The 20,727-nt window shown below is 39.7% G+C and overlaps 1 protein-coding gene and 1 pseudogene across 1 annotated transcript in view; both read right to left on the bottom strand.

Moving 5' to 3' along the window:
- LOC126101213 (uncharacterized) overlaps positions 1 to 20,727 on the bottom strand; it is a 194,961-nt gene that overhangs the window by 91,191 nt on the left and 83,043 nt on the right. Inside the window, exon 4 of the mRNA XM_049911905.1 lies at positions 7,492 to 7,591. Within this exon, the coding sequence (XP_049767862.1) occupies positions 7,492 to 7,591 (100 nt within the window). The remainder of the gene's footprint in view (positions 1 to 7,491; positions 7,592 to 20,727) is intronic.
- LOC126102551 (5S ribosomal RNA) lies at positions 10,136 to 10,253 on the bottom strand (annotated as a pseudogene).

The following is a 20,727-nucleotide window of genomic DNA, read 5'->3' on the forward strand; positions in this document are numbered from 1 at the left end:
ATTTTACTGACGTTTTGCCAGCACGAGTGGCTGGCATAGTCAAAGCTTCACCCTCCATTGCCGGTGGTGAACTGGAGCTGAGCTTGTGGCCACAGACTATATGTGTCAAAATGGAAAAACAAAATATTGGGAGGGAGAGGATTTGGAAAAAAGATGACGTCTTCAACAAATCTAGGTGCACCGTTATAACATACATTAAAAACTATAGAACTTTAATTTGAAGTTTTATTTTTTTTATTTTTTTATTTTTTTTATTTATATATGTTACACAGACTGACGCACCAACATCTGAGGGCTTCTCCGTGGTCATTTCCGGTGCGGTTCTCCTCTTGCTACCTGCGACAGTCGTTTGCTGCAGTACGGTAAGACAGGATCTGTTTACTTTAAGGCTTTCCTCTTTCTTGTTGAAGCTGTTCCTGTGTATGTGTATTTCTACAGCTTCTCAAAATAAGCGGGTGTGATAGTGCTTCTCTACAGCCAGAACTTCCGTGTCGGAGAATTTTATTACATGGTCTTTCTCATTCAGTGCGTGCTCTGCCACAGCCAATTTCTCCACCTGCCCCAATGTGCAATGTCGCCTATGTTCTTTGATCGTGGTGTTGATTGATTGTCCAGTCATTCCAACGTAAACTTTTCCACATGTGCATGGTAAGCGGTATATTCCTGACACTGCAAGTGGGTCCCTTTTATCCTTTGCCAATCTAAAACATTCTTTGATCTTTCTTGTCAGTTTGAAAATTGTCTTTACGCCATGTTTGTGCAATATACGGCCGATTCTGTCCGTCACTCTGGGAATGTATGGCAGAAAGGCCGTACCCGACATTTCTTTTCCTGATTTCTTATATCGCCGAGTGTTTGGCTATGTTACACTTCTAGTATAATTTGTGGAGTACCCATTGCTCCTCAGAACACTTTCCAGATGGTGCATTTCATGTTTGAGGTGCTGCGGCTCACATATTCGTCCTGCTCGCATTACGAGCGTATGAAGGTTCGAAAGGATATCGGGTGCAGTAGTTAGTCACAGATGTAGGGGCTTGCAAAGGATAGACTAGCATGAAGAGTTGGATCAAACCAGTCTTCAGACTGAAGACCACAACAGCAACACAAATGACTGACACATAAACCTACCCAACAGGTGCACTCTGATTTTGATCAGCTTTGAATATGTTGTAGTGTACATCAAAATGAGAGACACAAATTTTTTTTATACATGTCCATACAGCTGTTAAGGGTGTGAGACACCCGGATGAAAAAAAAATTAAGTTTATATTTCTGGATGAATACCATTGAAACAGTAACATATATAAATAAAAAAAATAAAAAAATAAAAAAAAATAAAACTTCAAATTAAAGTCCTATAGTTTTTAATGTATGTTATAACGGTGCACCTAGATTTGTTGAAGACGTCATCTTTTTTCCAAATCCTCTCCCTCCCAATATTTTGTTTTTCCATTTTGACATTTCACAAATATCAAAATGTACAACATCATTAATACTAAGTTCAAATATATATGTACGATAAAGTGACACTCCAAAACGCATTTGCCAGAAATAAGCTAGAGTACCTCTAAATCACTCTACATGGGCCTGATATGTGTTCACTTCAATTTCAATTGTGATATGTGTTGCTTAAAGCATTTCCCACATATATCTGTGTGTGTGTGTGTGTGTGTGTGTGTGTGTGTGTACTTCTTTTTTAATTTTTTTCTACTCAGTTTGTAATATTTTCAGATTTAATTAATTTATGTTTGAAATTATTTGTAAATTATTGTTGTAACATTATCATAAATTTGTGCAAAAAAGAGGAAGTGCAGAATTGCTTGGGTCAAAAAAATGCAGAATGTACTTTAAATTTTGTCAACCAAGCATACAACCACACATGTCTTTGCTGTACCACTTCATTAAATATCACTGAATTTTGTGTTAATGATGATATACATTTTCTATTGGTCAAATGTTGAAAGGAAAACAAAATAGTAAGTGGATTTAAAAAAAATACTTTTTCAACAAATCGTGGTGCACTGTTACAACATAAATTAAAAACAATAGAACTCTTGTTTGAAGTTTTTGTGTATCTGTTACCATTTCAACTGTATTTGTTCAGAAATATTAAAATTAACTATTTCAAGGTGGTGTTACACCATGTTAAACAGAATGTCTCTTATCCTGCACTGTACTAAAAAGTATTCAAAGATGATCAAAATCAAGGTGTATCCCTTTGGTAGGTTTACTTGTGAATATTGAACAGTGAAGTTTTTTGAATATTACTAACAAAGTGGCAGATGAAGTGACATTCTGATGACATCTTCTAGGTTTATCAACCAAGTGGCAGCATATTTTTGATGCAAGTGAGTTTTTTTATTAATCCTCTTCATATCTATATAACAGATTTGAGGAGGGAGTTACTAAGCAGTTAACAGAAGAGGAGATTCCATTGAAGACTGAAGTTAGTTCAGTCAATGTAGTCAGATTACTGATCCCAAAAGGCTAGTATTTTAGCTCCATCTTAGGCCTACCTTTTTATCTGTTATTTAGTTAATTACTTGTATAAGAACATGAATCATCTAGCATGCCATCTGGATCCCTATTGCCTTTCTACTGAAATAATGGTAATAATGTTTCAGTTTTGCTTTTACAGAAGTACATACCAGAAATTAATATGTAAGAGACAGTAATGCAGGTGTATCAGAAATCACAAGGTTTTACCATCAGTAGAGTGTCTTTCATGCAATAAAAAAAATTAAAAATGGTTTAGAGCTTGTTCAGCGATGTATTTTATTGGATCATTCAGAGTGTTTTGTGGAAGTAAACCTCGATATATTTTCATGTGCCTGTGGCCATTTGTGTAACAGCCAAGAAGCTCCTATGAAAATGTGTAGTTCCAGATTGTGATACATGTACTATGTAAAGATTTAAGTGCACTCAAAAGAATACATGTAAATGCTGGAGGACATGGAACAGCTTTTGACTGATCATACTGAAGTTTTAAGGTATAAAGTAAAATCTCTATACATTAAGCCTCAAAAATTCTATGGCATAAAGTAAAATCTCCATACACCAACCTTCAAAAATTCTATAAGTCCACACTCTCTCATTACACGAAGTAATACATGTGTGCCACTAATAAATAAGTTTGACTCTCTGTACTGTGAAAATGCATCAAGGGAATCTGTAACATATAACTGAAGAAGATTTAAGGGACTCAGTCTATATATACAGGGGTAGTGATGGTTCACTCCTGACACATATTATCAAGCATAAAATATGAGATTTTTGTGTCAGCAAGTCATGAGAGAGCAACTCCCAGCAGCATGACTATTCAGCTAGCCACTGATACTGTGTTTCAGACCTTCTCCACAGCAATCACAATTTAAAAGCATTCAGGAAATATACATGAAACCAGATGTTCCAATGCAGGAAATCATTAAGGAAGTTGTAATGGACTATAGAAAAACCAATAACTATTGTGCTGTATTAATTGGAGGTACAAGTGACATTTATAGGAATGATCTAGTGAATGCTGCCCACAGTCTAAAGAAGCTCTGGCCACAGCTGAGAACCAGAGCATAATGAGATACAACTTAAACATTATGTCTGCTTTGAATGTAAACACTGAAATTCATAAGCTAAGAGGCAGTTTCAGGAGGCCTACTAAATATATCCAAATACGAGCTTTCTTAGTGTAGATTTTCTTGACAGGTGCTGCCATGCTGCTATACAAAACATAGCATCCTCTGAAAAGAAAGGACAAGACATTTCCATTTGGAAATATCAGTTAAGTGTTGGATGACACTAACCAAACAAAATGGCAACATATCACACTGGTCATTCCACTGGGCTAGTCTGGAAAAATCATGCCGCATATAAATCTGCCATGGACGCAGAAACAGCAGCAGAGTCAGAAATGATGGATAGTGAACAGCAAACTATGAAGTACAGCTTATCAACACTAACTGTACAACAAACATCCACAGCACCAGCAGAAGCAAGCAGCACATCATGGCCAGTGAGGCTCAGATGGCTTGTGCTTTCCAAGAAATTTTGATGTCACACAAGGAAAGGGCTGGAACATGACACTGCAAAATGTGAATGCAATTGTAAACATTTCCTATGCTAGTCACTCACAGATTTTAAGCGTAAGCATCCAAAGGCAGAGAAACAAATCATTAGCACTTGATTTTTTTGATTTTTTTAATAAACAGTGTCAATTGTGATTGTATTTATATTGTGGGTAATCAATGGTGTCAATATTGATTGGATGTAAATTGTGGAACACTGCTACAGGAAAGTTGGACTAAGTAATATCAACATACATCTGTATAAATTATCAAGTCAATACTGGTACTGCAGGAATGATGCAAAAATGGGGGAGTACATATCTTTGGTAAATCATGTATCAGATATAAAAGAAGGTGTGAAACAAAATTCTTTAGTGTAGGAAAAAAAAAAACACCTGCCGTGAAATTGTATTAAGTGTGGGGTAAAGTCATTGTCATTGCAGTTTATAGACAAATATTCACTAATCACTTAAAAACACTGCTGGACATTCTATTTATTGAAGGAAATACTTCAGTTGTCTGTGTGGACTTCAGTAAAAATTAAATGTTGTGTGACTAGGGCCTCCCGTCGGGTAGACCGTTCGCCAGCTGCAAGTTTTTTGATGTGACGCCACTTCAGCAACTTGCGTGTTGATGGGGATGAAATTATGATGATTAGGACAACACAACACCTAGTCTCTGAGCGGAGAAAATCTCTGACCCAGCTGGGAATTGAACCCGGGCCCTTAGTATTGACATTCTATCACACTGACCACTTAGCTACCAGGGGCGGACACTTCTGTAAATCTCATGAAGAAAAGGAGGCTGAAAGATTAGTTCTTGAATCTCTTATTCAGGTTTATAACCTATAACAATGAAAAAGTCTGCATACTCATAGACAACATCCTTGTTAATATTAAACCTATGAAAGTAGGAAATAGAAAATTCAGATTTAGGCATATCAAGTGACAGTTCTCTTGCCTTCAAAATGCCTTCAATACTATTGAAACAAACAAAAGCACATTACACATATAAAAGAAATATTTCTACAGAAAACTGTGCAAAATTTATAAATATCATAGGTAATGAGTTTTGGAAAAAAGTACTGTCACTAGCAAACACAAGTGAGGAGTATAATGCTATTTCCTGAATCATAATGGGAAACTTTCCAAAGAAGCTTGTGGTTGTGATGAATGGGCATAGATAGAGGATGTATGCCAGCAAAAAACTGTAACTTATCACTAGTCGTGACCTAGGTACCTTGTTTCATAACACATGTCATCTGTACTCTACCTCCTGATGCCAGTTTCTCAGAATGCCACAGATGGAAACGTATCACAAGATGCGTTTGGTTCTTGGTACCCAACTAACTTAAATTTACATGAATTTCTATGGTCTCAGCATTTCTTTTTCTTAATCATTCCTTGTCTTCAATCCCTTTTATTTTCAATCTATTTTATTTTCTGACCTGTCTATTTCTCTCCCTGCATCCCCCTGCCCCCTCACCTATCTACCACATACGATACACTTTGCTCTCCAGCCTTATTGATTCTTGCACTGTTGTAATATCCATCTTGCTTATTACTGTATCTTTCACATTTAAGTTCTCAGGTTTTCAAATCTCCTGTAGAGCACGCATCAACAATCAGTCTTTCCTTCTCAACCCTTCTAGTAAGTCACCTCTGACATAAAATTCGGGTAACTTTTCTGTAACTCTCCCCATTTACTAAACCTTGCCAGTCTTTTTCCTTCACCCCTCTTACTTTCTCTTCAACTGTTCTGCCAGAAGAAGGCACAAGTGGCTGCATAAGCTTGTGTACTTGGTGTCTTTTATTGAATCATTTATGGTTAGACCATATGAGGTTAAAGTGGTGTTTGATTTCAAAATAGCTCCAATTTGATGTGTTCGACAGCAACATTGTGGAGAATTAGTTCTTGAGCCACTTATAACAGCTTGTTAAGCTTTAACCATCCACTTATTATAGGCAGTGGGGTGATACTGTGAGGATGAGTTGACACTTTTGATGCTATAGGTGTCATACTGGCAAACACCAAAGCTATTTATGTTTATTAACAATTCTATAAACTGCCTAACTAGTTCTGTTTAGCCTAGGTAAGTAGTTAGAACCTGTTTCACCACCATCATCAGAAATTTTATTTTCTTGCACTGAATTTATATGATGTTGCATTATCTTTGGAAGCATTCATATAATACTTATTTTATGCATATGGTGAATTAATATTGTGCATATTTCTAATTTGTAGCTATGTACAGAATAATTTTGGGGAAATTCAATCTGTAGGACACTAGTGCAACCCATTGTTGAGTACTGATCGAGTGTTCAGAATCCACACAAGGTTGGATTAGAGAAAGACATCGAATCAGTTTAGAGGTGGGCTGCAAGATTTGTTACTGGTAGGTTACAACAACACACATGTATTACAGAGATGCTTCGGGAACTCAAATGGGAAGCAATGGAGGGAAGGTGACATTCTTTAGGGAACCGGTATTTGAGGCTGTCAGCAGAAAGACTCTTCAGCCACTAAAATACCTCTCGTGTAAGGCCACAAAGATGTGATTAGAGAGATTAGGTCTCATATGGAGGCTTATAGCCATTTTCTGCCTGCTTTATTTACTGAGTGGAATAGTGCGGTGGTTAGCACACTAAACTCGCATTCTCAAGGGCAATGGTTCAAGCCCATGTCCAGCCATTCTGGATAGATTTTCCAGGATTTCCCACAACTGCTTAAGGCAAATGGTTCCTTTGAAAGGGCTCAGCCACTTTCCTTCTCCGTCCTTCCTTAATCTGAGCTTGTGCTCCATCTCTAATGACCTCATTGTCAATGGGACGTTAAACACTAATTTCCTCCCTCCTCGTCCTTGCTTTATTTGCAAGTGGAACAGGAAAGGAAATGTCTAGTAATGGTACAGGGTACTCTCTGGCTGCTCCATATTGTGGCTTGCAGGGTATGTACGCAGATGTAGTCAGACTGTGTAAGTTGTTTGTTATTCCCTGAAATAAAACTACTGAATCTACCGTTACTATAAGCACATAAAACAATAATTTTTCAAACAGAATGCCTGGTAGCCTCTAATGCTTATTGCTAAAACAACTCCATTCATAATCATAGAACCAGAAGTTGCCATAACATTCATGTCCCCCAAACCAGAACTCCTTCCTGTCAAAAAAAGTGCCCCATAACAACTTACCAGTCTACATCAAACTGGAAAAGAATGTAACCTGATTAACAACAAACTAAAATTATTTCTGATGGTTTTTGATCGTCGGATGATATAAAATCATTGGGTACTTAAGATAATTATAAATAATTATACATACGCACATTAAAGTATAGAGCATATCAAAGTCAGATTTTATATTATCTTTGATATCTCTGATGGCTGTAGATATTACAGGATCAAACATGAATAAAGAAGTTGTGTTGTACTTACTGGCAAGCTAGCTCTCCTACAGCCTTAATCAAGATGCATGTCCCGCCATTCATGCAGTATTCGACAGGGCAAGGTTCTCCATAGAACGGTGGTATCCTGTCTGTAAAGCACCAAATACAAGCAAAATAATTGCAGCTTGGAGACTGAATACCATTAAATTATAATGAGCATATACCCAAACCAAACTATGTTAAGTTGCAACTCAGCTATAAATGTGTAAATAACTACACTCCTGGAAATGGAAAAAAGAACACATTGGCACCGGTGTGTCAGACCCACCATACTTGCTCCGGACACTGCGAGAGGGCTGTACAAAAAATGATCACACGCACGGCACAGCGGACACACCAGGAACCACGGTGTTGGCCGTCGAATGGCGCTAGCTGTGCAGCATTTGTGCACCGCCGCCGTCAGTGTCAGCCAGTTTGCCGTGGCATACGGAGCTCCATCGCAGTCTTTAACACTGGTAGCATGCCGCGACAGCGTGGACGTGAACCGTATGTGCAGTTGACGGACTTTGAGCGAGGGCATATAGTGGGCATGTGGGAGGCCGGGTGGACATACCGCCGAATTGCTCAACACGTGGGGCGTGAGGTCTCCAAAGTACATCGATGTTGTCGCCAGTGGTCGGCGGAAGGTGCACGTGCCCGTCGACCTGGGACCGGACCGCAGCGACGCACGGATGCACGCCAAGACCGTAGGATCCTGCGCAGTGCCGTAGGGGACCGCACCGCCACTTCCCAGCAAATTAGGGACACTGTTGCTCCTGGGGTATCGGCGAGGACCATTCGCAACCGTCTCCATGAAGCTGGGCTACGGTCCCGCACACCGTTAGGCCGTCTTCCGCTCACACCCCAACATCGTGCAGCCCGCCTCCAGTGGTGTTGTGACAGGCGTGAATGGAGGGACGAATGGAGACTTGTCATCTTCAGCGATGAGAGTCGCTTCTGCCTTGGTGCCAATGATGGTCGTATGCGTGTTTGGCGCCGTGCAGGTGAGCGCCACAATCAGGACTGCATACGACCGAGGCACACAGGGCCAACACCCGGCATCATGGTGTGGGGAGCGATCTCCTACACTGGCCGTACACCACTGGTGATCGTCGAGGGGACACTGAATAGTGCACGGTACATCCAAACCGTCATCGAACCCATCGTTCTACCATTCCTAGACCGGCAAGGGAACTTGCTGTTCCAACAGGACAATGCACATCCGCATGTATCCCGTGCTACCCAACGTGCTCTAGAAGGTGTAAGTCAACTACCCTGGCCAGCGAGATCTCCGGATCTGTCCCCCATTGAGCATGTTTGGGACTGGATGAAGCGTCGTCTCACGCGGTCTGCACGTCCAGCACGAACGCTGGTCCAACTGAGGCATGGCAAGCCGTTCCACAGGACTACATCCAGCATCTCTACGATCGTCTCCATGGGAGAATAGCAGCCTGCATTGCTGCGAAAGGTGGATATACACTGTACTAGTGCCGACATTGTGCATGCTCTGTTGCCTGTGTCTATGTGCCTGTGGTTCTGTCAGTGTGATCGTGTGATGTATCTGACCCCAGGAATGTGTCAATAAAGTTTCCCCTTCCTGGGACAATGAATTCACGGTGTTCTTATTTCAATTTCCAGGAGTGTATATGGGAAAAGGTTACTAATTATTGAAGCTGAAGAGTTTTTACTTTTGTAATTCTCATCAAGTTGTCATTATCCTCATCAATTGAAATAAAAGTTCTGAATATTTCAAAATGTTATTGGTAGTGAGATTTTATGGTGGTTGCTCATGGCAAAATTTTTGCTCTGTTAGATTGTGTAGTGGCTGTTGTCAAAACTCTGTGCTGCATATTAGTAGGAATGTAAATAAAAAGCCAATAAACCATGATGTTGGAGGCGTTCAGATGAGATAATGTTCCCCTCAGAAACATAATGAAATTTCTATTGAGTTTTCAGTATTTTCCATACAATTGTCCTGTTAAAGAGTGCATTATGAATTACATTGTAGCACTGTACAACCATTTTGTAGTAACCAGTTATTTAACTTACATCTACAATTTTTTTCCATTATGTTACCTTTAGATGTCCTCATTTCAACCTCAAAAAGCAGTGAGACCCTGTACATTGGCCATCTGGTCAATCATTTTAAACAATTTCTGTTCCTACTTTATACACTCATTCCTATGTAACCTGTTTAAGACTTTCAGTTCCATAAGTGAAGCTTTGAATGTTGACTTTGAATTCTTTCTGGAACTACATCCATACTCTGCAAACCACTGGGAAGTGCATGGCAGGGGAAATATTCCATTGTACTTATTTGGGCATTTTCCCACTCCATTCTCGTATGGAGCATGGGAAGAACAAGTGTTTAAATACCTCGTTTTGTGCTGTAATTAATATAATTTTGTCCTCACGATCCCTATGAGAGCAATAGTTTGTTATAGAAATCCTCACGAACAGGCCACGAAGGCCCAATGGTACCGACCAGCTCCCATGTCGTCCTCAGATCACAGGCGTCACTGGATGCGGACATGGAGGGGCATGTGGTCAGCACACCACTCTCCCGGCCGTGTGTCAGTTTCGGAGACCAAAGCCGCTACTTCTCGATCAAGTAACTCCTCAGTTTGCCTCACAAGGGCTGAGTGCATCCCTCTTGCCAACAGCACTTGGTAGACCAGATAGTCACCTATCCAAGTGGTAGCCCAGCCTGACAGTGCTTAACTTTGGTGATCTGACGGGAACCGGTGTTACCACTGTGTCAAGGCCATTGGCAGTGTGTTATAGGACTGGTGCTAAAGTCATTTTTTAAAGTTGGTTCTTTGTAAGCAGACTTTCTTGGGACAGTTTACATCTGTCTTCACAAGTCTGCCAGTACACTTCTTTCAACATCTTTGTGACATTCTCCCGTGGCTCAGACAAATTGGTGCTGCCCTTGTCTGTTTACGTTTAGTATCCTCTTTTAGCCCTATTTGGAATGGGTCCCACACACCTGAGCGGTATTCTAGGATGGCTCACACAAGTGATTTCTCAGCACACTCCTATGTAGACTGATTGCACTTCCCCAGTATTCCACCAATAAACCAAAGTCTGCCATCTGCTTTACCCATTACTGAGCCTTTGTCATCATTCAATTTCATATCCTGACCAAGTGTTATGTGCAAGTACTTGTATGAGTTCACTGAGTCCTCCTGGCATTACAGTCACAGGATACTGGATTCATTTGATTTGAGAAGTATACAATTTTATGTCTCTGAACATTTAAAGCAAGTTGCCTATGTTGGCATGAGTATGAAAACTTAACAAGATCTGACTGAATTTTTTGTGCAGCTACTTTCAAATTGTACTATTATAGGTAACTGGATATGATGTTACTATTAATTCTGTCTGCAAGGCCATTAATGTACAACATAAACAGCAAGGAACCAAGTACATTTCCCTTGGGCATTCCCAAGGTCACTAAACAAACTTTTTTGATTGCAGCAGAGAAGAGTGACTGTAAAGGATCTGTGGATCAAGCGAGTACTCATTTATCAAAAGCTATTAGCAACAGAACGCTGCAGACCTTGTGTTATGGGAAACGAGATTAAAAGAGTAACCAAGTCAATAAGAAATAAAAATTCTGTTGGTGTGAACAATATTTCTGAAAAAATATTTAAATGTTATTATAAATGCCAAATGTGTGACTGTCGTTTTTGCAATGGCTGATTTTCGTGAACAACGTGCGGCGGGGAAATTCTGCTTTTTGCTCGGAAAAAGTGGAACAGAAAGTCTTTAAATGTTGAAAACGGCGTACAAGGACGATGATATGGGGAAAAGTCAAGTGTTTGACTGGTTTTCCCGTTTCAAAAATGATAAAATGTCAGTTGATGACAAACCTCGTTCTGGTCGTCCTTCCATCGCCTGAACACATGAAAATATTGAAAACATTGGTGCAACCATCATCAAAGATCGACGACAGACCGTTGAAGCAGTTGTGGAGCTGTCGGGAGTGACTTGGAGTACAGTGCAGCGACTTGTGACAGAAGATCTGGGAATTAAAAGGTTGGCTGCGAAATTCGTAGCACGACTAACGATTGCTGAAGAAAAACAATATAGCGTAAAGCATGCTGTGCTTTGAAAGATGAGCCCCAAAAGATGCAATTTTTTTTTTCAAAAATTATCACAGATGACGAATTTGGTGCTATGGTTACGATCCTGAATCAACGCAACAATCAAGCCAGTGGAAGACTTCAAGTTCGCCTCGTCCCAAGAAAACTCGATAGGTTCAAACATTAAAAAAATGCTGATTTTTTTTTTTTTCGATATGAGAGGAGTCGTCCATTCAGAGTTCGTTCCACACGGTCAGACAGTTATCCAGGTTTTCTACTTGGAAGTTTTGAAAAGATTGCGCAACAGTGTGCGGCGGAAGCGAACTGATTTGTAGCAGTCAGGTGACTGGTTTTTTCCATCATGACAATGCCTCTGCTCACACAGCGCTGTCTGTACGACAATTTTTTACCAAAAATGATATGATCCCCAGTTCCTCACCTCCATACTCACCTGACCTTGCTCTGTACAATTTTTTTGTTTGTTTTGTTTCCTAAACTAAAAAGATACATGAAAGGAAACTCTTTTGCTAATGTTCCTGAGGTGAAGAGAGGAAACGACAGAGGCACTTTTAATTATCACACAAGATGAATTTAAACAATGTTTTGAAAACGGAATAAAAATTAGAATAGTGTGTTAGTGCAACTGGAGAGTACTTTGAAGGGAATTTAAGATTTGTGCTTAAAATGTGAATAATCAAGTTAAAAAAGTTTGGTTTGCTTTAGGTACCCCATCGTATAAGACCAGACTCAAAGCCTTATGAGACATAGTCAATACATCCCTGTAAGGAGGAATTGTTCCTGATGGACTAAAATTGGCTGTAGTGGTACCATACATTTAAAAAAAAATGACAAAAGTAAAGCCACAAACTATTATCCAATTTCCCTTTTAACGGTCTTCCCAAAAATTCTGAAAAACTCATTCACAGAATGACTGTCGATGATCTAAACTTCCACACATCCTCAACAGATGTCAGTTTGGGTTTCATGATGGTCTTTCTACTGAACAAGCAATACTCTCTTTCAACAATCAGGTTTCAGAAAACATTAACACACAAATGTCACCAGTAAGTATCTTTTGAGATCTCTCGAAAAGCTTCGATTGTCTAGAAAGGTGGAAGATTATGGTTTAGTAGGATCTGTCAGTTCATGACTTATATCGAGAACGTGCATCATCTGTGTGGGGAACGTTAAGTTGTGATGTGCCATAAGGCTCTGTTTTAGGTCCACTGTTATTTCTTATTTTCATAAATGAGCTCCCACTTTGTTCTCATATAAAGAATAAACTTATCCTTTTCAGTGATGATACCACAATTATCATTAATGAATTATCAGGAAATAGTCATGAACAAACTGTGGTCAAAGTTTTCACTGAAATCTTAAACTGGTTTTCTTCAAATGGACTCACACTTAACGCACATAAAATCCATTATACAAGGTTCTATACATCACAAAAATTAGCCAATCCACATTCTTCATCTTTTTAAAAGACCTGGTTCAGCAACATTTGCATTATGGTGGTCACTTCAGTATATGAAGCAGATGGCATTAAGGCTTACTACTTTCGCTATTTTCATTAATGTGATTGTATTCAGGTGGAACCAACCTCCTGCAAAACAAGAGAGAATAATGAATGGTGTACCTGTTTCGAAGGATGGGGATTCTTACTACTGACTTAAAGCATGTTTTTTTACCTTGTTGACATTTGTCTGTAATAACTTTTCTCTTTACAAAGACAACAGCAAATATCACAACCACAACACAAGAAACAAAAACAGTCTAAAAATGTTGAACTGAAAAGTTATAATCTGGTTCAAAAAAGAGTTTATTATTCTAGCGTAAAGACTTTTAATGCACCCCCCATTATATATTAAATGTTTTCATAAACAACTGCCCTAATTCAAACAAAATCTCAAAGAGTACCTAATAGACAAATCTTTTTATGCAGTTGATGAATTTCTGAGACAAAATCAATATCTCTGCTAAACTTACAATCACCTTAGAAAGGGATTTGATTAATTTTATGTCCGGATATTTAATTTAAAAATTATTTTGATGCACCACTTAACAATGAGTGGAAACTACAGTGCCTGTAGCATGTTTTTCATCTTTTTTGTCGTTGCTAACCTTAAAAAACTTTGGAACTAGTCTTGACAAATTTTATGTCAGTAATTCTATTTTAAATATGTTTCCCCACTCAAGAACAGTAACCTACTATGTGTGTATCATATTTTACATATTTATTGTCTTCCTAAATATGTTTTATGTTCGAACTTTTACTGCCCTTATGCTTGGACACTATAATAGACAAGCGAAAATTTGGTTTTTGTGCTTATGTATTTACTTATTGTAACATTTAACATAACTTTGCAGCCTGTATACATTACTCATCCTTTCAAAGTGAAACAAAATTTTCCATTAATTTATTTTATATTCTGTAAATGATATTTTATTTGCATTACATTGCTATTGCCATCTAAGTTATACTCGAAATCCTTAGAATTTGCCACGTTCCATATCCTACCTGGATCTACGAAACACACAATAAAAATTTAAAAAAAACTTCTACACCTATCGATGACTCTCCACCCAAGATGATTTGCTGCATCCTCAGTACACAAAAAAAAAAAAAAAAAAAAAAAAAAAAAAAAAAAAAAAAACCTCAATCCAGTAACAAATTTCTCTTAATACACCACAATCGTACTTTGGATTACTAGTGCGGGTATGGTACCGGTACTGAGCCTGATACTTTTCGGTAACTGAGAAATGCTGCATCTATCTGACTGCCTTGATCCATATATTTCAGTATGTCTTGTAATGGAAGTGTAAGTTGAGTTTCACATGATCGGTGTTTTCAATATCTGTGCTTGTTGGCGTTGAGGAGGTCATTCTGTTCGAGATGCCTCATTATGTTTGAGCTCAGTATATATTCTGAGATTCTACAAAAGATATGTCACGGATATTGGACGGTAGTTTTGTGGATCATTTCTGGTACCCTTCATGTAGACGAATGTGATCTGTGCTTGCATTCATTCTACTATGCACATTTTTTTCTGTTAGAATTATCTATCACGGATTATAGTAACAGATGGGCTAACTCAGCTGCAAATCTTATATGGATTCCATTTGACCCTGGGTGGGGATGGGCAAACAACATCGATATATCAAAATATATATACTGTCTCACAACAGTATTGAAATATGTCACCAATATCTACATAATCTCTAAATTGATCAATCTATATTAAAATTGAATATCGAAGGTGATATATTTCATGACAATATATTTCTTGACTCATAGGCACTATAGTTCTCATCGGCAGTTATGTTTAGAATCTAACAGTAAATGTCTTACATTGTACTTAATTTCATAGAGTACTACAAATCAACACCAGTTTTAAACATGAATGTATCTGTACCGCATATTGACGGACATTTGTTACTTCCATGTGTCATTTCTACCATCAAAATAAAAAAAAAGTAATTATCGTGTGGCACTGATGGCCGGGAGGCCCCATCCAGGGGAGTTTGGCCGCCAAGTTGCAAGTCTTATTTCAGGTGACGCTACATTCGGCAACTTGCATCTGTGTCAAGTGTTGGTGATGATGAGAAAGGTTCAAGATGCATAACACTGTTGGTGACAGCACTGTATGAAAATGGTGGAAATTACCACCCCCTGCTTCCAGCTATAGGGCGGTATGTGTGCTCTCCTTACCTCCTGAGTGTCTGGATCAGGAAAAGACAGACGGACTGTAAAAGTAAGGCTGACCCTGCACAAAAGTCACACACATTACTGCACTGGTATTTAATGGAAAATGGACTCTTGTTGCCTGAAATGTTTATGATAGGTACAATATTTCATGCACCGAACACACATGAAAAGTATTTCACTCCTGAGATTTGTCACGCTTAGAGATGGGCCAAAAACACCGATGTTTGAAAATATCGGTATTTTTCGTGATAATATAGAAGCCTTTTACAAATATCGGTACAATATATATCGACATCTTTAAAAATTTACCCAGCACTATCCTAAGCCTTTGTTCAGTCTTAACGATTTCAGCTGTTTCTCGATGCTACAGGCAGCAATATGTTCCCCCTCATCTTCCCAGTCGTACGAAAACTAAAGTGGAACAATACTTCTTTGTTTTCCTTTGCAAAGGAACATCTGAAAAGAAGAACTGAGCATTTCTGTTTTTGCTTTGTTACTCTGAATTTCAGTTCCTGTCTTATCTGCGAGTGACTGGGCACTGACTTTGGTGCCCCTAATAGCCTTTACATACGACCAGAATTTCTTTGGGTTTTGTGAAAGCTCTTTCGAAAATAGTCACAGACGGCTTCGCATATTGCTCTCTTGACTGCCACATGCATTTAATTCAGCATCTCTGTATCTATAGCTCTATGTTTTGTTTTATACCTGTTATGCAGTAGTTTCTGTTTCTTTAGAAGTTTCTTTACAGTGACTGTGTACCATGGAGGGCCCCTCCCATCATGAAGTGCACTACTGGATATATATCACTCCCATGCATGGTCAACTATTCATGTGTGGTCAATTATTTTTAACTTAAGCCATAGTTACTCAACATGCTTCTGTCCTGAGCTAAAAGTTTCATGTTCCTCATTGAGATATGACGCTATTGGATCTTCGTCTAGTTTTTTGAGCATATAAATCTATCTACTTGTTTTAGTTACGCTCTTTACTTGGATATTCATTGTTACTATAATCACCTCATGGTCACAGATACTAGTTTCAGCGTGGACACCCTCAAAGAGGTCGAGTCTATTTGCTGTCATTGCATTTAATATATTTCCGTCATGAATGGTGTTCTGAACCATTGTTTTTTACTCATCTTTGATACGAAGTTTTACCCAAACGGTCTTGTATGGAGCTTCATTCTCTATCTCAGTGGATTTGAGTTTCTTGTCTACAGCAACAACTAAACCACCTCCATTTCCCATTAGCCTATCCTTTCGGCACACTCTTAAATTTTCTCCAGAAGTCTCACTGCTATCAACTTCAGGTTTTAATTAGCTCTCTGTACCTATAATATTTGAGCTTCAGCGCTTTTTAGGAGTTCTTCAAATTCTGTCACTTCATTGTGAATGCTTCGGCAGTTAACCGCTAGCATTTTAGTACTCTCACCTGTGGCGGTCAGCTACCTGGTAGTTGTCTAGGACGTGTAGTGCACGCCTGACCCATTTAGGGGAACCTAAAGCTCTTAGCCCTGGGGCACATGTCTAGGAAGGCATAGCCCAATTTCTCACAGAACCCTCGCAGTCTCTCATTCAAGCCTTCCACTCAGCTCAGAACCAGGGGGCCACGATCAGTTCTGTGGACAATCTGCAGACCGTGAGCTTCATCGAAACTCTGTGAGCTAGTATGGTATTCTCAACTTCCTCTGCTTATCGCTGGAATGATTCAAGATGACCTCAGTCCCCAGACGACAGACCACGTTTTTTTTTCTTTTCAATGTGTGCCACAATTTGCGGTTGGTTGCATCTTGTTGCCTCGTTGGCTGCCAGAATAGCATTTTCTGCATGCTGAATGAGGCTGCGAGGCATACTCACTGAGAGCATCTGATGTTCCTTTCCATCTCTTGCTGCCATTACGTTAAGGGGTACCATTATTTGCCAAACCTTTGAACTGCCGACATTTAATAGACCCCCCCCCCCTACCCAATTGCATTCACCTTGGCTTGTCACAGGACACAGCACGTTTCCCAACAGGTGAGGTGAAGTGAGTGTAATTGGCTCAGTTTCGGTTTTAGTGGAACACAGCACCTCGAACTTGTTGGTTAGATGAATGGATGTAACATCTTGAGTTCTCCATGTTCCCTGTTACCTCTATATATAATGTGTAGACCTGCCATTGAGACGCCATTCGCAGTCAAGTGGACAAGTAATGATGGTTCCTGCATTTCCCACAGAAGAGACAGTATCCACAGGAGAGGATAGTACTTGAGGCACCTTTGGAACCTCTCTGAATTTTCGGCTTTCCTTTTGTTCTCTTTGATTTTGGTTTCAGACTAGATAGATAACTGAAAAGATGGAAATTTTCAGCCCGCTAATATGGCTGGTTATGCGATCGCGATGTAAAGATGGGAACAGACTAACATTAAGACATAAATGGGTATGCATTTTGCATGTACGATGGCATTTTTTCCCCAGTTGAGTAGCGCTCCTGTTCAATTGGATTGGAAATAGATGGAAAACGCAGCGTTTTTGCGTGCAAAATTTATTGTTTTCAGTTGATTTTATCGTCTCGGAAGCCCGCCCCCCACGAGTATAAACATGAATGAGGAGCAGAATGAGATTTTCACTCTGCAGCAGAGTGTGCGCTGATATGAAACTTCCTGGCAGATTAAAACTGCGTGCCGGACCGAGACTCGAACTCGGGACCTTTGCATTTCGCGGGCAAGTGCTCTACAAACTGAGCTACCCAAGCACGATTCACGCCCCGTTCTCACAGCTTTACTTCTGCCAGTACCTCGTCTCCTACCTTCCAAACTTTACAGAAGCTCTCCTGCGAACCTTGGAGAACTAGCACTCCTGAAAGAAAGGATATTGTGGAGACATGGCTTAGCCACAGCCTGGGTGATATTTCCAGAATGAGATTGTCGAATGTCATTCAATTGAGACCACTATCATAATATTCAATTGTAAGTATAGTGATCAATTATATATGTGACCAATTACCTACGATAATTCTGTCTAGGAGTGCTCGGTTTGCAGTGCCAGTGTCCTACAGCGGTAATGATTCACGTTTCCCATTAACAGTAGGAGCTGTCCAAATGGAAAGGTCTGTTGGTAGTGAATGAATGTAGCTGACTTAACCGTATCGTTCTCCAGACGGCCGAACAGCGAACTAAAACTTAGTATGTGTTGGTAGCTTTCGTGATAGTGTGGAAACCTGAGAAGATTCAACACAGACATGTGTTTGCGCTGAACCATTATCCCTCCCACATAAATTGTTCAGCTGACTGCTTCTTCACATTTCGCATCTTTATTTAGTTGAGAGGACATTGATTGTGGTGTGTGCATCTAGCAGGTAAAAGACAGTTGGAATACATGTTTGCTGGTTCTCTAGACATGAGAAACACCTTAGTCGACTTTGTAAATTATACGGATGATTTGGAATCTGTTACATCACTGTCATCAGTGTTCGTGAGTGGAAATATCAGTTTCCTCTATTTTTTTTTCGAGTTGTCATGTAAAGGTCTTCGCAGGCAGGATATGTTTCTAGTTACTCCATTGTTTACAGCATGCTCCAACTAGCTAAAGTTTAGGGTTTCTAGAGAAATAATTTCCAGTCTATATCTTCGGAATTATGCCATGCAAGCGATACTGCTATGCAAGCGATATTGCTATGTGCTTGATGTCGAGAAGTACCGCGAAAATGGTATGATATTCTAGCAAACCATGCGAAATTAGATATGTTATTGTAATCACAGAGTCTGGAGATGCATGTAGAAAAGCGAGCAAGCAAGTAGATCCGGACCAGAAACAGTAACGCATTTTTGCTGAGGGGGAAATGAGTCAGTCTTTGCACAACAGTTCTGAGATTGACTTTGATCCACTGAGGACCCTCTGGTCATGCGTTGGTCTGGATGACCGCCCGACCTTGTGGGAAATATCTAGTGCCGCGAGTATACCTATGGTGTATGTGCTTACGCTGTCTGTCTTTGCGATATATGTACAAATGATGTAAAAGGGGTGATTTTAAATTGCACAGGATACAAATTGTATGTTTACTACATCGACACAGAACACGATGATATATTGCTGGGTTGGAGATCAGTTTCACATTCTAATATTCAAGCTCCTGTCCTCTTTGGGAGAGCAGTGTAATTGAGTAAGAGTCTTTCCGTGTTTGACGATATGTAGGACAGTTTGCAAGGTTTAATTGTTTGTTCAATATGACGATCTGTGTAAAATAGTTTTTTTCTGCTGAAAGTCTCACCTGCAGAAAGAAAAAATGGTGGATTGTGCTTCCACATCAGTGGCATCAGTAATTAGGTGGGTAAATTCGATAAGAGCCAATCATAAACATTCATTCACGAGACATCCTTTGCACTGGAATATAGGAGTCTGTACATAGCAGTGAGAATGTTATCGGCACCCTTAAGTGTTCCCTCGCATTTTCCTTGTCGTTCTGTCAATAACGATGTTGATTACAGTACACCAACCTGTGTCGGTGATGTCTTTCCAAGCATTATGTCCGTGGGTGCGGTATTCATTATCACACATAGTGCCGGACGCCTGTCCTTCATAAAACTTGTTTGAGAGAATCTTGCAGGATGCAGCACCTTCCAGAAGCACTGATTCTAAGATTTTGTCAGATAAATTCCTAGGACTGAGGATTATCAGGGCATACAGCTGGTGTGAGTGTAGGCATACCATAATTTTTTCAGGCACTGTACAGATATAAAAGATAACTGCACTGTTTGTCTGAAATGAGTATATATTGCAGTGCAAAGTTACTATGGCTTATGTCGTGGCATGATCAGCGAAAATGAGTGTGTGTCCAGTCATGAGGGAGTATAGGTTCAGCACATCGATAACTGTGAGTGTATGAGACAGATTTTTATGTGAAAAATTATGTGTGCTATAGATAGTGAGATTCGTTCCAGAACCACAGCTCTCAAGAGGAGACATTACCTGTACATCAACTGGCATCAGACTGTAGCAGCAATCATAATATTTAATTGTAGTGACACTGGTAAATATGTTCCTGGCTCTCAATATTCTTGTGAGTCTTGTATGTCTTTGATTATCTGTAGACAATGTTTGTGGGGTTTAACTGCCAGTGCAATATGGCGATGTGTAGAGAATAGTTTTTTGCCACTGAAAGTCTTATCTGCAGAAAAAAAGGGCAGACAGTGCGCCCACAGTGGAGTCACAGCAGTTTGATGGGTAAATTCAGTCACGGATGGGCTGTCCTGTTAGGATTGCTAGGAACAATGCACCCTGTGCTATTCTGGGAAGCATTGCAGCATCTCTTGGCACTGGACCCGCACCTCAGTTATGCATCATCATGCCAGCAATGGTGCCTAAGTGAAAATTTATTTCGACGGAATTTCTCGGCTATCAAGTATGAAAGGGATGACACTGCCTCATGCTTGCAGGTCCCGAATGGACACCTGTGCATCAATGGTCAGCTG

This window comes from Schistocerca cancellata, chromosome 9 (genome assembly GCF_023864275.1).
Source record: "Schistocerca cancellata isolate TAMUIC-IGC-003103 chromosome 9, iqSchCanc2.1, whole genome shotgun sequence".
NCBI lineage: Eukaryota > Metazoa > Arthropoda > Insecta > Orthoptera > Acrididae > Schistocerca > Schistocerca cancellata.